Source organism: Nelumbo lutea, chromosome 5 (genome assembly GCF_056320005.1).
Source record: "Nelumbo lutea isolate HS-2025 chromosome 5, American lotus-T2T, whole genome shotgun sequence".
Classification (NCBI taxonomy): Eukaryota; Viridiplantae; Streptophyta; class Magnoliopsida; order Proteales; family Nelumbonaceae; genus Nelumbo; species Nelumbo lutea.
The window spans coordinates 28,885,210-28,900,706 of record NC_142688.1 but is presented as its reverse complement, the minus strand read 5'-3'; the positions used below and the strand labels follow the sequence as shown (position 1 = coordinate 28,900,706).

General features: G+C 38.0%; 1 protein-coding gene across 1 annotated transcript; it reads right to left on the bottom strand.

Annotated features, from left to right (window-relative positions):
* Positions 1–564: 564 nt before the first annotated feature.
* BHLH121 (basic helix-loop-helix (bHLH) DNA-binding superfamily protein) lies at positions 565–8,465 on the bottom strand. Its single transcript, XM_088947519.1, has 5 exons — positions 7,915–8,465; positions 4,152–4,273; positions 1,838–1,965; positions 1,263–1,754; positions 565–1,157 (listed from the first exon to the last, which is right to left on the bottom strand). Exons 1-5 carry the CDS (start codon positions 8,043–8,045, stop codon positions 1,005–1,007), a joined length of 1,026 nt encoding a protein of 341 aa, XP_088803645.1. The 5' UTR covers positions 8,046–8,465; the 3' UTR covers positions 565–1,004.
* Between the last annotated feature and the right edge of the window lie 7,032 nt (positions 8,466–15,497).

Here is a 15,497-nt window from a genome sequence, read left to right as displayed (position 1 = left end):
AATATAACATGCTCAACTAATAGTTCATGACTTCATGCTCTGACTAAATGTCGGAAAGAGAAGTACTTAAGCAGCTCCAAACCAGTTAATGCCTAATTATCAACATCATCTTCCTGCGTGAGAAGTCTCATTTGACAGACTATTGAACACACAAATGAAACCAAAATGAGACACTTTTTGGGGAGATGAAACCGAAATGAGCAACTGTAATCAAATGGATTTCATTAACTCATTTGGAAGGCAATTGCGGACAGTTTAAACATAAGAAAGATTTAACTTAAACATAAATGCAATGTACAAAAAGTACAAATATGTATTAATTCATCTAGGAACACCTTTAGTGGCAAAATGAGTAACCATTGTAGTCTCTGTTTCATCATCTAATCAAGCACCAGATTCCTTCATCCTTCCATCCACATCTCAAAGATTACAAACAAATTAATCCAACCACTACCCTTTCTCCTTAACTAACAGTGGTTTGAAAAAGTCAGGACAGACAACATGGTGCCCAGTCACACTAGGTTAACCATGAGCAGTACCTGCTGCTGGTCCAGTGCATATGTTACATGGACAAGAAGATCCTAATTCTTAAAGTGATCAAGTTGAATATTTATAGTCATCCAGTCTGGCAAGCAAGTAGAAAACAAAGCCATACTACTTTTCTCTGACCTAGGAGAACATTAAAATATATAGTAAGGTTCACCCAACCACTTCGGACTTTTTGATGTATGAGATTCTAAGTTAGACTAGTCAAATGGTGAGTACAACCATCTTTTCTGTAGCCCTCTCGTACACAAATAAAACAGGAAAACTAATTGTCGTTTCCTGTACCCCTCTTTCATGTATTACAGTAAATTTTGCTAACAGGCACATCAGATGACATGCTGAAACTTGAATCTGAGATAATAGCTTCAGCTAAGTTTAAAGGCACAAAATGCTACATGAGGTTAGCAGCTGGAGTTTGTTAAAAGAAATGCTGATGCTGGGAAAAACCTGAAGGTCCTTCAATTATCTGCCTTCGGACCATCACCCACGCTATTGGAGGAGCTATCTTGTGCAACCTTAGATGAAGAACACCTGCTTGAGCAGCTACCGTCTACAGCACTGTTTTCCTTCCTTTGTGACTGTTTGCCTTTCCGTTGCCCAGATGACAACTCCTGGAGAACAACAGGGTGAAAATTAGTTTTCTACAAACAAACCCATAATTAGTCTCTTATACTGTTATTAGATATTACTCCTTACAAAATGATCCAAAAAAATACCTGGTCTGCTGCAGAACCAGGTGTCTTGAGTTCAAGTTCTGTCGCTACATCATTAGAATCATCACTTTTTTCAATATTGCAGCCCCTCTGGCGGTCCGAAGACTTGCTTTTGGAATCTTGTTTGCTTGAAGTGTGGGACCTGTTGCTTGGCTGCACATTTGGGGGCACATATTGTGTAGATGGCTGTTCACCCTGAGGATTAGCAGGTGATGAATATGGGATAAAAGTTGAACAATGATTAGGAATGGCACCAGGATTCTGGTTTCTAAAGAAAGGGAATGGCTGCAGGGATGGGTGCATGGGAATGGGGCCTGGAGGAACAGGAACTGGCATTGCATATGGATATGAAGGTGGAGCCATGACAACTGAAGGGTCCATAGCAGCCCATGGAAACATAACCCTGAGTCTCTGTTGATACTGAATATTAAGGTTTTCAATATCAGATTTTAGAGATGCCTTCTCTTCTCTGAGTTCATTCTTCTCCTGTGTTAACTGTTTGAAAATAAATAAATTAATAAATAATAAACTACCAAATTGATACAACAAAAGCGGAAATACCCATGAAGGAAAATCACCTCCCGTGATTCTTCTGAGAGTGTTGCATACTCCGATTTCAGTTTGTTGACTTGAGTAGTCAAATCTTTCAGCATTTGTATTGTATCAGTTAGAATGGTTGCCTTGTCATTCTTGGGCCTATCAGGGTCTGCAATTTGCAAGTTCTATGGTTATTTTCCTAGTAGGCTCAAATCAGCAGCAGAACAAAAAGGAAAAAGAGTAAAAAAAAAAGGAAAAACTGCAATACTTAACAAGTGCAAATAACAAAAGGGGTGACAAAAACTTCATATCTCACCAAGTAAATAATGGTTTGGATTAGCACAGAGAATCAGGAATATATAAAAGAAGGCTTACTGCCCAGAAGGGGGTTTTGGAGCTGAGTGTTGAGACACACCATCAAACAAAATCCTAGAAGAGCTTCTAGGCCGAAAGCAAACTTTTTTTATAACTGTAAACATTCCAAATCTCCAGGAACTAGCAAAAGATTTGTGATATACACCAATTTTCCACATCCTACCTGAACAGTAATACCATTTTTTTGATAAATGAACAGTAATACCATTTACTGTTCCTCTTTTCATTCTGAAGTAACATGCAATTATTACTTTATTAGAATACAGGCATACAGCATAAAAATTGTCTGAACAGTTATATCTAAATATAAAGGAGACTTTAGAGCTTCAAAAAGATGACATGTTTTATTTACTTATCTGTTTGTATGTTTGTTTGTTTCTAGAAAAAGGTAACTCTTTAGATTGTATCAGGCCCAATGGTTGGGTTGCTCCATTGCAACCTGGGTGACCAGGGTTCAAATCTTGGAAACAGCCTCTGTATTTTTTTTTTTTTTTTTGAGAAATGGAAGATAATAGTATTATTAAAAATAAAGGAAGCAAAGCTGCTGAGGGAGAGGTTTCCTCAAACAGCCATACAAAAAGATGCCTCAAATTAATGATTTCCAATGTTCTACAAACATCTTGAAACTGTTGTTAATGGAAATCCAACTCACCAAGGTTTTCCCCACAGCTGCACACACTTTCTCTGAAGGCATAGCCTTGTCTCCAAAAAGATGCCTGTTTCTCTCTTTCCATAAGCACCAACAGACTGCCAAAGGTACAGCTTTCTGGGAGCCTCGTGCACTGGTGCCCTTTTTTTATTGATTGTATGAGGCATTTATGGTGAAAGCAAGTACATGAGAGGATATATGCAAATAAGTCTCTCTTTCCATAAGCACCAGCAGACCACCAAAGCTACAGCTTTCTGGGAGCCTCGTGCACTGGGCTGCCCTTTTTTTATTGATTGTATCAGGCATTTATGGTGAAAGCAAGTACATGAGAGGATATATGCACATAAGATAGATCTAAAACCATAGTTATTTTAGACCCAACCTCTTATGGGGATTTCCTTCAAAAGCATACAGTCAACTCTTTAAAAGAATGGAGCAAGCTGAGTGGGGCAGATAGGGTTAAACTAAATATGACCATATGAACTGAACCAAGGCAGAATGAGAGGAAAGCTGGCCAAAGAGACCAAGGTGCACTGTTGACAGCAGGATTCAATCCCCAGGAAATGGGAACAACAACCACAGGCTTTACCAGCTGACTTAGTTGGTACCCTCAAGTTACAATCACTCAACTGAGACTACTAAATGTTTGATATTTCACTTCACTCAAGTATATTTTCCCATGTACTGAATAAAGAAGAATCACTTCACCCAATAAGCTCCATGTATGGGTGCAATTTGGGCAAACCCAGCCACCTAAGCATGATCAGTCCCACCCAGGCCTAACCCAAGTTGGTTGTGCTGGGTTTAAATTTTACCTTGGGTTGGGCCAGGCTGGTCTTGGACTTTACTAGCTTACTGTGGGTTGGACCAGGCATCAGACTAGAGCCTAGGTAGGCCCAGTACCTGGCCCACCAGGTCAAGTTGCAATCCTAGCTCTAGTACAAGGGACCAACAGTGAAACAATGACAAAAAATCAACTGTAGTTTCATCCTCAGTAGGGTAGTTCTTTCCATAAGCACCAACAGATGATCAAAATGGTTCTCTTCTACCACTAAGTATAGAGATATCCAGAGTTAGACCTACTCAGATGCTCAGAAAGGCTTTTAGGATTTTAGGGTTTTCCATTCCAATTAATAGACCATGAAGGTTGTTATGGGCATAAATAGATGAAACCAACAATTGAAATTTTCTTACTTTAAAAATTGGTTTCAAGTTTTATGTATGTAAATCATGTACAAATAGTAAGGCAGTCATAGGAAAGGAAAGGGAAATGAAAAAGGAAGCCAAAAAAAAATCATGTCTACAGAGGTAAAGATTTAGAATAAGTTTACCCAGTGCATGTCCCAATTCAAGAAACTGTTCATTCAACCGATCCCTCCTCAATTTCTCTCGGTCAGCCTTCTGAACTTTCCTTGCAGCAACAGAATCCTTGACTTCTACTTCAGCCCTTTGGCTGTAAACAAGAAAAGCATCATCATAACAAGGGAATGCAAGGAGAAAGATGGAGGCACTCAGGCACATGAATCCATCCATGCCTACATAAGAACATTCCTTTTTAAATGCCAGGCATTGTCATATTCACATTTATTGACACATGTTAACACTTCTACAATGCCAGTTCAGGTTCTCCAACATTGCCATGTCAGATACCTTGTAACAGTGTTGATCAGAGACAGTCTTACTCTTATTATATTGGGTTGACGACCTAAGTAGATTGTTTTCAGGAAAAGTTATCTACATTCACACAAGTTTCAACCCCTGGGGACATCTATCACAAGACAACATTAGGGCTAATTGTCTCATTTCCTTTTTTCTCTTTAAGCTTATGGCATTGACTCAATTCACACAAGAAAACCATCTACATGACAAATCCAATTATCCCCACATCAAATGGAACTCTTGAACTAAAATTACATGTGGCAGAAAAATAATGCTCCAAACAGGAAAGAAAACAGCTGTTCACCTACTTCTAAGCAGAATCACTTTCCCTAAAAAGTCTTTTCTCACACATTAAAAATTGCATACATCCTAGAAACTAATGCTAATCAATCTAACAGTTTTTCAATGAACCTGTAGCCACACACTTATGTGTCAGAAACTGTTTGATAACCTTGATTGATAGCATTGGCTTATTTAAAAACATTTGATTGCCAACCCAACAAACCCCAGATCACGTGATTTGGATCAGTGGTTTAAAAGGCACGCCTAGGTGTACAAGCGAGGCGCATTTCAGGGTAGGCACCTTGCCCAGGTCCTAGGCACAGCCCTTTCAAAAGGCGCATGCCTGGTGCGCCTTGCACCTCAGCCCAGGCATGCGCCTTTTAAAACTTTGACGCTTTTTTGCTTTTTCTGTGTCTAGCGGCTGGGTCTGGGGGCGGAGTCGTGCGCCTTGTGCCTCATCCCAGGAATGCGCCTTTTGAAACTTTGATACTTTTTTATTTTTTTGTGTCTAGCGGCTGGGTCGGGGGCTTCGCTCCCAGACCCCCGTGCCACGCCCCTCGAGGAAAGCCCAAACAAGTCCACGTTAGGTCCTAAGTTCTTAGTTCTCACACAAAAAAATATAATGAATGAACAACATTACCAAATAGGGGGTTCTCGAAGCTTCGGTGAGCGAGTGAAGTGAGTCTTGAACCAGTCATAGCAAAGAATACATGATTCGAAAGAAAATGACCTCTCTTATTTATAATACCCTTCAAAGGCCAGTCTTGAACCAGTCATAGCATATTTGATAGAGACTACCCAATGTTGGTATAAAATCTCTATTAAAGGGTCTGTATTTAAATGACTAACTTAGAATCTAGACACCTTTTTCTTTTTCTTTTTTTGATGAAATCAATGGTAGTCAATAGAAACAACTATATTCTCAGCTTTTCATTGATTAAACCAGAGTTTCAGCCAATACCTTACAATGCATTTAAACCACAACAAGAAGAACGGATCCCTAGCACTTGTACCCAACATTTAAAATGGGTTTCCTATTCTACCATCATGATAAATGATAGCACCAACCCATATTTCACCATATTATTGTGATTTTAATTTTCTAAGTGACATTGCAAAAGAAAATTTAACCTTAATGTCTTTACTAGTATTGTATTTTATTTTTTACTTATACTAGTATTTTCTTATACAGTATTCAGCCATGATGAAGAAGTTTGGAATTCTCTGGGTAGCAATAGTTTCAAACTGAACTTTGATGGAAGCTCAATAGGCAACCCAGGCCCCTCAGGAATGGGAGGAGTTATTAGGGACCAGGAGAGTGAACCGTTAGGGTTGGGTCCCTAAATGCAGAAATTGTAGCTCTCTTGTATGGGATGAGACTACTAAAGCAATTAAATCTCAGATAGGTTGAGGTTGAAGGGGACTCTTTGTTGGTAATTTCTTGGACTCAAAAGGGAAGCCTAGATGTGTGTGGACACATAGGCAGGCCCTGAGAGAGATTGGGGATTGGGTGTATTGCTAGGGAAGTTGAAAATTGAAATGTCTTTCATTAGAAATAAGATGTTTTGGGCAGTAATATAATTGTATCTTTAAGGCCAGGCTGATTGTGGTCTGATGCGTAATTATCTTTTCACACGTTTAATGAAAAGTTGTTAATGATTTAAAAATAAATAAGCACATAGAGAGTTAGAGGTTGAGTCCTTCATATGACCAACTTATGGATCCTCATTAGCAAGGAGTTTAAAGGCATCTCCCTCGCTAATATTCCACAAGAAACTTGATGGAGGACATCTATGCAACTCCAGAGATGATCCACTCATTTTAGCCTCCCATACCAGTTCTGTTTGCTCAGATTACTCTTTACCTCAATGCCATTTCTTTGGGAACCCTGGATCAGCAGGAGCCGGAGGGGTTTTTCCCAATGCAAAATGGACCAAGGATAACCAAAAGGATGCAGCCATCATTACTTCAAGTCTGGGTGGAATCTTCCAAATTGCCAATACCATATATTGGACGGACCAATATAGCATGCAGCATGCCCAGGCCCTTGGATTTCAGAGATAAGTCTTTCCCATCCAAATTGCAATAGATTCCAAGTGAAATGACTATTAATTAAGATATTTCACTTTATACCTTTTAGATATTTGTCAAGCAAAATGACTTCTAATTGAGATTATATTATGTTTATCTTTTAAGGGGCCACTGCTTGGTATAATGATAAAATCTCAGACTGACACATGATAATGTGGGTTTGAGTCTGAAAGCAACCACTTTGTACAAAAATGCCAAAGGTTAGGTCAGTATCCAGTCTAACCTTCCCTAGACCCCAGATAGCTAGGGCTACCATTGAATAAAGGTTCAATACTTTTCGAATATCTTTTAGACAAACCAATATAGTCGAGTTGAGTTGGGTGTAATTTTAGAATATATTTTATATTATCTTTAAGAGAAGTTTTTCCCAAGAATATTAGATTCTAATGTAATTTATTTATCCTAACAATATCGTTAAACACTTTAATAGTTAAAATGTCTAAACATTGCAACATATTTGGTTGATTAAAAAACATGAAAATGATTATGTTTGAAAGTCAACAGAGAATTTTGATTATAACTGTTCACGATATAATGGGCGGTATATCACAATACAAAAATAGATGTATTTCTCGTTTGAACACTCGAGAATGTGTGAGAGAGTAAGCTTCCAATAGAAATTGTTACAGCTAACAAATAAAAAGACAATTTAGCTCTCAACCAACTGCAGTCCCTCCTATTTATTTGCTCCATGCAAAATGTAGTAAACGGGTTAATGTTGTTTCTGCAAATCCTCAAAATTATATTCTTTTCTCACATAGCTCTTTACATTTATCAATCACGAGCACTAAAATATTCGCGGTTTTTGCTCCCCAGTATCATTGGCATGGAATTTCTACTGTGTTTGGGTAAAGAAATAACACAGCAAATTGCAATATACCTAATTATATGCCACAGGTCCATGGCGAGGAATAGAATTAGAAAGAAGAAGAAGCAGAACACTTCTAACTTCTAAGATCAAAATCCAATCAATCCAGGTAATAATAGGAAATAATTCAAAATTAAACAATAAGAAAATTAAAAAAAAAAGTAACTTATTTCGATAAAGCAAATTTGACGGACCTTGAATCGGGCTGCGAGCTCTGTAATCGATTAGAGGGCACGCATAGATCTGCAGAAGACTGTTGAAAATCTGTAACAGCAAGATCTGCTGGAACAGATTGACAGAAACCCTCGGGCTTCCATTGATCCATCTCTCTGCAAATCGAAAGCAACAAAACCTAGGGCTTAAGATCGTCCCCGTGCTTTCCACGAGGGCAACGCACGCACCACACCTGGTTATGCGTGAGAGGATAATATAATTTCTGCGACGCCAGCGTCACCTCACCAGTTCAATAAGCTAAATTACAACGAGTACAAACCGTAAAGCCATTAAGTTAGTTTTGAGCTTGATGGTAGCAGTTAGCACTGCTGCTTCATTGTCGTTGGCGCTTGAAATGTGCCTCGGGGCGGGCCGGCAGGCAACGCGGTTGACCCAGCTCTGTCATAAAAGTAGGGCTGCAAGTCGGGCCGGGTTAGGTCGGATTGAGGCCAACCTTAACTCAATCCTAACCCGACCTTCAATCCGACCAACCCAATCTTAACCCTAACCTTAATTAAATTCCTTCAACCCTAACCCAACCTTCTTCCCATCCCTTAAAACCTCATAGAATTTCTCGATTTTAGATCTTAACTCTCACTGCATCTATTAATCCTATGTTTCATTGGTATTTGTTTGTTGACGTTTTTTTTTTTTTTTTTGTTCTTTTGGTACAAAATTCAGAAAAACAAGTATCAGAAATGATTATAGTTTATTATGAGTTGTGGCTTACATTAGATCTTTCTTAAGTGGCAACCAACATAGAGGAGATGAATAAAATTTTCAAAAAACATAAAATAATGTTATTAAGGTTTTGTCTTTATTATTAGAATTAAGTGAAGTGATTATCTTAAAAGAAATACATGATACTATATGGTGGGGGCTATACAAATACCATGCATCTAAACATATCAATGTATGTTATATATTACATATAACATATATTTATATATGACATGTACTATAGAGTCGGGTTCGGGTTGGCTAGAGGGTCAACCCTAACCCAACCCGAAGTAAAGTCTGGTTCATAAATTTTAACCCTAACCATAACCCGAACATTAACCCAACCCAACCTAACCCAACTTTTTTGGGTTGGGTTAGGGTTGGGTTCGGGCCAACCCGGCCCAAGTTGCAGCCTTACATAAAAGGGATTTCCTCTCACAAATTTGGCGGTGTTTGTAACCATGGGCTTTTATTGAATAAATGCTGCAAAATAGGTGCCACTTCAGCATTTCCCATTATGTGGATCCTTAAGTATAGAGAATTGCAAAATACATGCCTTAATTTATGTGTGTGCCTATTATTGGGGGAACCTTTATTTTAGCACTTCAGGTAGGTATTTATTCACTGCTTTGCTGATATGGTGCTTAGTGGCGCCTAACTGTCAATAAACAGGTTCATTATTACTTTTTTTCGATTTTATAAACAAATCAAATACAAACATTTAGCAAATAAACACCCATGGTTCTAAACACATACAAAATGTGTCCTACACCCACTTCACAACCCTTGCGGTTGTGTATTGGAAATATCTCTCATAAATAAAATTATACAAATTGGAAGATACTCTCGATGTGCAACTAGAAGGGCTGTGAGTGCAATGGGTGGATTTAGGCCCAATTTTCCCAAGCCCAATATGCATCTTGTCTTCACCTAGAGGTGAGCATAGTTCTGTTGAAACCGAATAACCGAACTGAAATGTCGGTTTCGGTTTGATCTGATCGGTTAATTCAATTTAAATGGTCTGGTTCGGTTTTTAATTACAGTTATAATATTATCGGGTTTCGATTTCGATTCTGATATTTAGAGGTTCGGTTAACCAAAATAACCTAAGAGCTCGACATGTGATGTCTCATGTGTCATGTCTCCAGTCTCCCTTCGGCCTTCCTAGTTCCCTATGCGGCTCTGCCCTCTACGCCTCTCTCTGCCCACTGCTCAATCTGCTCTCAGTCATCAGTGATAGTCATCACTTTCTTTCTTCTTTTCTCTTTGTCTTCTACTCTTCACTTCTTCAAAGTTCAGTCTTCTCTCTTCTTTTCATTTCTGAGTTTCTCTTCGTCTTCTCTTAATCTCTTCGGTCTAGAACCAGCCGCACCACTCAGTCACTCACCAGCGGCAGCGGCAAGTGATACTCCGGCAAGGCGGCGACAATGACCGGTTCAGAGCGTGAAGACAAGGTTAGGGAACTTCTCAGCTTTTATTCTTCATTAAGAAAATAAGCATTAAATGGTTAGAACCCTTGAGGCTATTTCATCTTCTCACCTTATTGGGACCCAATTTCTTCCATTTTTTCTTGTTATAAATCCCTGCAATTGACCATGGTTATTTCATTATTCGAACTTAAAAGAGTATGGGTTGCCTCAAAACTTTCTTTTCGAGTTGACCACTTGACTGTTTGTGATTTAGTAGAGTACAAATGTACAATATAGGAAGAAATAATCAAATAATGGCAAAAATTCGGTTCTAACCGAATCAACCGAAAAAGAATTCGGTTTGGTTTGATCGGTTTAGGTGAAGTTTGGTTTCGGTTCAGTTTTGGAATATAGTATATCGGTTTTATAAAATTCGGTTTGTTCAGTTAAAAACCAAACTGAACAAACCAAATGCACAGCCCAGTCTTCAACTATACTAGGAAACTTAAAATTTCAATGCAACAATAATACCATCAAGTTCGAAAGATTGTGATTAAAAAAGGAATCAACTTCTATTTTTTATATGGTAAATTGTTAAAACCTCCCTTTGATGTTTTTTGCCATTGTTGAAATCTTTCTTGAAATTTAGTAATTGCAATTATCTCTCCTAAATTTTCTAATACAATTGAAAGTTGACCCCCTTTATTAGAATCCTCTAATAGTAGGCATGAAAATGTTCAAAATACTCGTGGAGTTACTTTTGACCAAAATGTTTATTTTCCAAAATTTCTCTTCATATCAATTGCTACCCCAAACTTTGCTGATTTCTTTTCTAAAGTTGATTTATTTTTTAAATTTGCTCTTCATTTCAATCGCTCAAAAGTAAGTTGTAGCTTTAAACTCTCCTTTTTTTTCCTTTTTTTTTTGTTCATAATGTTAATATCATTTTTTTTCTAAAATCAACCTCAATAGTAATTGCATGGGTGTTTTGGACATTTTTGTTCCTCTTGTTAGAGGATTCTAACAAAGGGGGTCAACTTGCAGTTATGTCAGAAAGTTCAAAAAAAGTTATTGCAATTACCTAACTTCAGGAGAGATTTCAACAACAGTCAAAAACCTCGAGGGAAGTTTTAGCAATTTACCCTTTTTTTTAATAAATAGCAGAGATAATTGATAGCACTTTGTGTATTGAATATAGATTCATAGCAAAGAAAGTTTTCACTATATCATGTAAGTTGGCCTTATAAATAGCAGAGATAATTGGTAGCACTTTGTGTATAAAATAGAGATTCATAGCAAAGAAAGTTTTCACTATATCATGTAACTTGGCCTCAAAGCACGGTTTTTGTTATTTGAGTTGAGCAAGAACACGAAAATAAATTAGGAGTGGGTTCGGGTTTTCAGAAATTTTTAGTTTGAATGAGGGAATCTATTAGTATATGTTAAAGCAAAGAATACGGCATCAGATGGCCTTTTCTTTCTCCCTTACCTCAATTGGGCCTTCTCCTTCATTCACTCTCTCTCCTCATTATACCCCTTCTAGTCCTCTCATTTTACCACATCATTACCCCTATTTTTCCCTTCACTAGAGCCCTAACCATTAACACTCCTCTGTTTTGTCTTTTCCCCTTTTTTAGATAGCTTTTTTTTTTTTTTGTATGTTGTTGTCACAAGGGCCTTGGGTTTTTACATTGGTTGAGTTATTTGTAATCATCGAACCAACCAAACTGCTCCTAAGTTTAATTGGAAATTTTCATTAATCATATTGCTTAGACCTCACCTTCTCTACCCTCGGATTGCCTCTTGTGAAGGGATCCAAAAAGGTAGTTTATACTATGAAATCCAGTTATCAATTTTTTATGGGTAAGCTTCCCCCCCACACCCCCCACCCCCACTAATTCTTTTGGAAAGGGCACTAACATGTTCTTGGAACATTTTGGAGGGTCGAAGAAGCACATGATCATCTGTATCAAGTTCTAGACACTAAAGCTTATAAGATTCAATTGTGCATTATTAATCAAGTGGAAGCTTGGGCTGTTTGGGAAGTCCATATTATGGCTATAAATTTTAAGAATCAACCAATTATCATTGAGGATGATCCAAAGCTGGTCATATCATGTCTCAAGCACAAGGTGAGGACTCCTTGGAAACTAAGGAACGTGATTTCAAGCTGCATTCTGATGCGAGATTTGTTTGAGTGGGGGCTGGTGTACCATCATGTGTTCCATGAGTCAAACCAGACAGCTGACCCGCTTGCTCATGAGGCTCAGTCTCTTTCTTTGACTCTCTTAGTTTTAAATTCTGTGTCTTCCTCCTCCTCTTCTTCTTAAGCTTTATATATATATATATATATATATATAAAAGATAAACTATTGTTCCTTCAAGAGTTAGAAAAGCAATGATCTCTCTTTGTCAATTGGCAATAGAAACATGGGAGCACCTCTTCTTCAAATGTCATTATGCTGGAGTCATTTGCATGCATGCCTAGATTGGTATAAATCTAAATGTTACTCAGAGCCCATTCTTTTTTATTTTTATTTTTTATTTCGAGGGGGAATTGGTCAATGGGATTTTGGCTCCTATTAACTAAGATGGTAAGTCAAAGTGATACACATCTCCCAAATGGGTAAATAACTTTCCCACTCAAGGGGGAAATTTCCAACACTTGGATGGACAAAATTTCCCCCTTTAATAATGTTTTTATAGCTAAAAGTTTATTTTCTTATTTGCATTGAAAATAAAAGAATATGGGTAAACACACTTACCCGGGTACATGTTTCTTGAAAAATACTACTCGAATAAGTAACTTCCTGAAAAACGAACAGGGCTTTGATACAAAATGTCCCGTGAATCCTTGAAGACTAGAAAAGGGAAAAACTCCTCCATCTGTTACAAGAGGATCAATCAATCCCTCCTCACAGTAGAATTTCTTATTTTATTTAAACTAATATGGGACATGAATATCTTTGTTAACAATGGCAAGGTCTTGGATCCAACTCATTAGGTAGATAGTGCCAAGTTTTATTTACCAAGAGAACCTTTCGCTTTTCAACCCCAATCAAATTTTCTCCATGTGTATATTATTGGCATTGCTAAATTCATCATGCACGTCAATGGTTCTTTAGCACTCAACTTTAAAAAGCAGGCACAAGATGTACTATCTACTCGATTAACCATTCTTTGATTTGTGCAAGAAGCAAAAAAATTGTAGAATGTTATTGCCTACAAGTTGAATGGTGGGTCACCTTCATGGATTAAAGGAAGCCCTCAGGTTTTGGATCAAATCTCTAATTGTTTACAAACTTTGGGAATAGTTTCTAAGATTGTACTATCTACTCGATTGACCATTCTTTGATTTGTGCAAGAAGCAAAAAAATTGTAGAATGTTATTGCCTACAAGTTGAATGGTGGGTCACCTTCATGGATTAAAGGAAGCCCTCAGGTTTTGGATCAAATCTCTAATTGTTTACAAACTTTGGGAATAGTTTCTAAGATGTAGAAGATCAGGGAGAAGATTCTCGGTCTCTGAAATTTTTTTGATATAACAAATATTGTTAATAGATCTTACAATATGGCTTCTAGGGGTGGTCACGAGTTGAGCTTTTCATGAGCTATTTGAGCTTGGCTCAGCTTAAACCAAGATTCAAATCGAATTTGAGCCTGATATATAGGCTCGTTTGCTAATCAAGCTAAGCTCAAGCCCAGTGAAGCTCGTGAGCCTATTTTAAATAAATAATTTTTATTACATACATGCATACATACATACATACATACATACTAAATAATTTTATTATATATAATAATATTTTTATTTTTATGTATAATAGTAAATAATTTTTATAATTCTTATTTTCTTGTATGTAAAACAAAAATGATTTTTATAATTATTTTTTGTATATATAATATTAAATAATTTTTGTAATTCTTAAGTTTTTGTCTGAAAAATAAAAAATAATAATTTTATACATATAATTTTTATTTTTCAAAAAAACTTGGCTTATAGTCGAGCTCAAGTCGAGCCAAGCTCAAGCTCAAGTCTCTAGCTCGAATTAAACTCGAGCCCAGTATTGTTCTTGCAAGCTAAGCTTGAATAGCCAAATATCCGACTCGTCTTGGCTCGAATCCTCCCCTAATGGCTTCTCATGAACTAGCTTATGGGGCTTGTAAATACAATGCCAAATAGTAAGTAGATATGACATCCTAGCTTTAGATTGTATACCTAATATCTTGAAATGAATTCCTCCTCAATTTCTTTTGACAAAAAAAAAAAAAAACTTTCTACGTGGTTCATTCTCCATCATTTGTCCTACGCTACTTTTTTTTCTTTGAAAAACCATTATATTAACATCCCTCCTGATGAAGCCCAAAATAGGCCCACCAATAAACGAAACACAAAATCTGTTCACTCCCTCGTGTCTGATGAGGTGGCTTGGACTGAGTTCAATCTGCAGTCATGAGTTGAGCTACAGTGTTGAGCTGGATGCCCGATCTGAGAGTTGAAAAGAAAGAGAGGTTAGACTGCCTGGGTAAATTTTTACCTAGGGGAACACTCTGATGCTTAAGTCGGCGAATGGTCCTTTATGGGAGAGAATATGAGAGAGTGAGATTATGTGCGCATACCTTTTGGAGCGGTCCTGGGGTCTTTTTATAGATACCCGAGGTTCAGGTGCTATCAGGAAACGTCTCTGAGCCTTGTACGGAGTTGTCTCCTAAATCCTAGGGTGTACTAGTCAGTTGTTTTCTAGATCCATGCGGCGGTTACAAGTCACCTGCCGGTATGGAGGTGGTCAACTTGGTGGACTGTTCTCTGTGCAACAGTTACAATGCTTATGCAGGTGTTGTTCGCGGGACTGTTTCGGGTGAGCTGGGGCTGTCGGAGGATCGAGCTCGCCTTAGCTCGGCCGCGTATCTAATGCTAACTACCACGTGCTACTCCAACGAGTTGTTCTATTGTATTGAACGTTGTGGGCCGAGCTTGCTCTAGCTCAGCTTCGTACCTGATATTGACTGTTGCATATCGAGCCAACGAGTTGTCTTGTTGAGTGGGATGTTGCGTCACTAATAGCGTCCATTTGTCCATCATCAAGTGGGTTGGCCAAAATGCCCCTCATCAATAGCCCCCCACTCTTGACTCGCTATTTAGCAGATGAAGAGAGTAGAAGTTTCTAGGGCAGTTTGGGTTTACCTAGCTTTTGTCTTTAGGTTCAGCCGGTCCAATTCAGCTCATTTGGTTTGGTGTGATTGGTGAGGCTTGCTGTGGCGGGCTATTGAATTTTGAAGAATGCGCACTTCTTTCAATTTTCACGATTGACGCAAAATGCGCGCCTCTTTCAAATTTCGCAATTGGCGCATTGACGGATTCTGCGCGTGCATCTGCTTACGACTATCAGCAACCTGTCAGTCGCAAGCATCGCTAAGATGTGGGAGACGTGCTC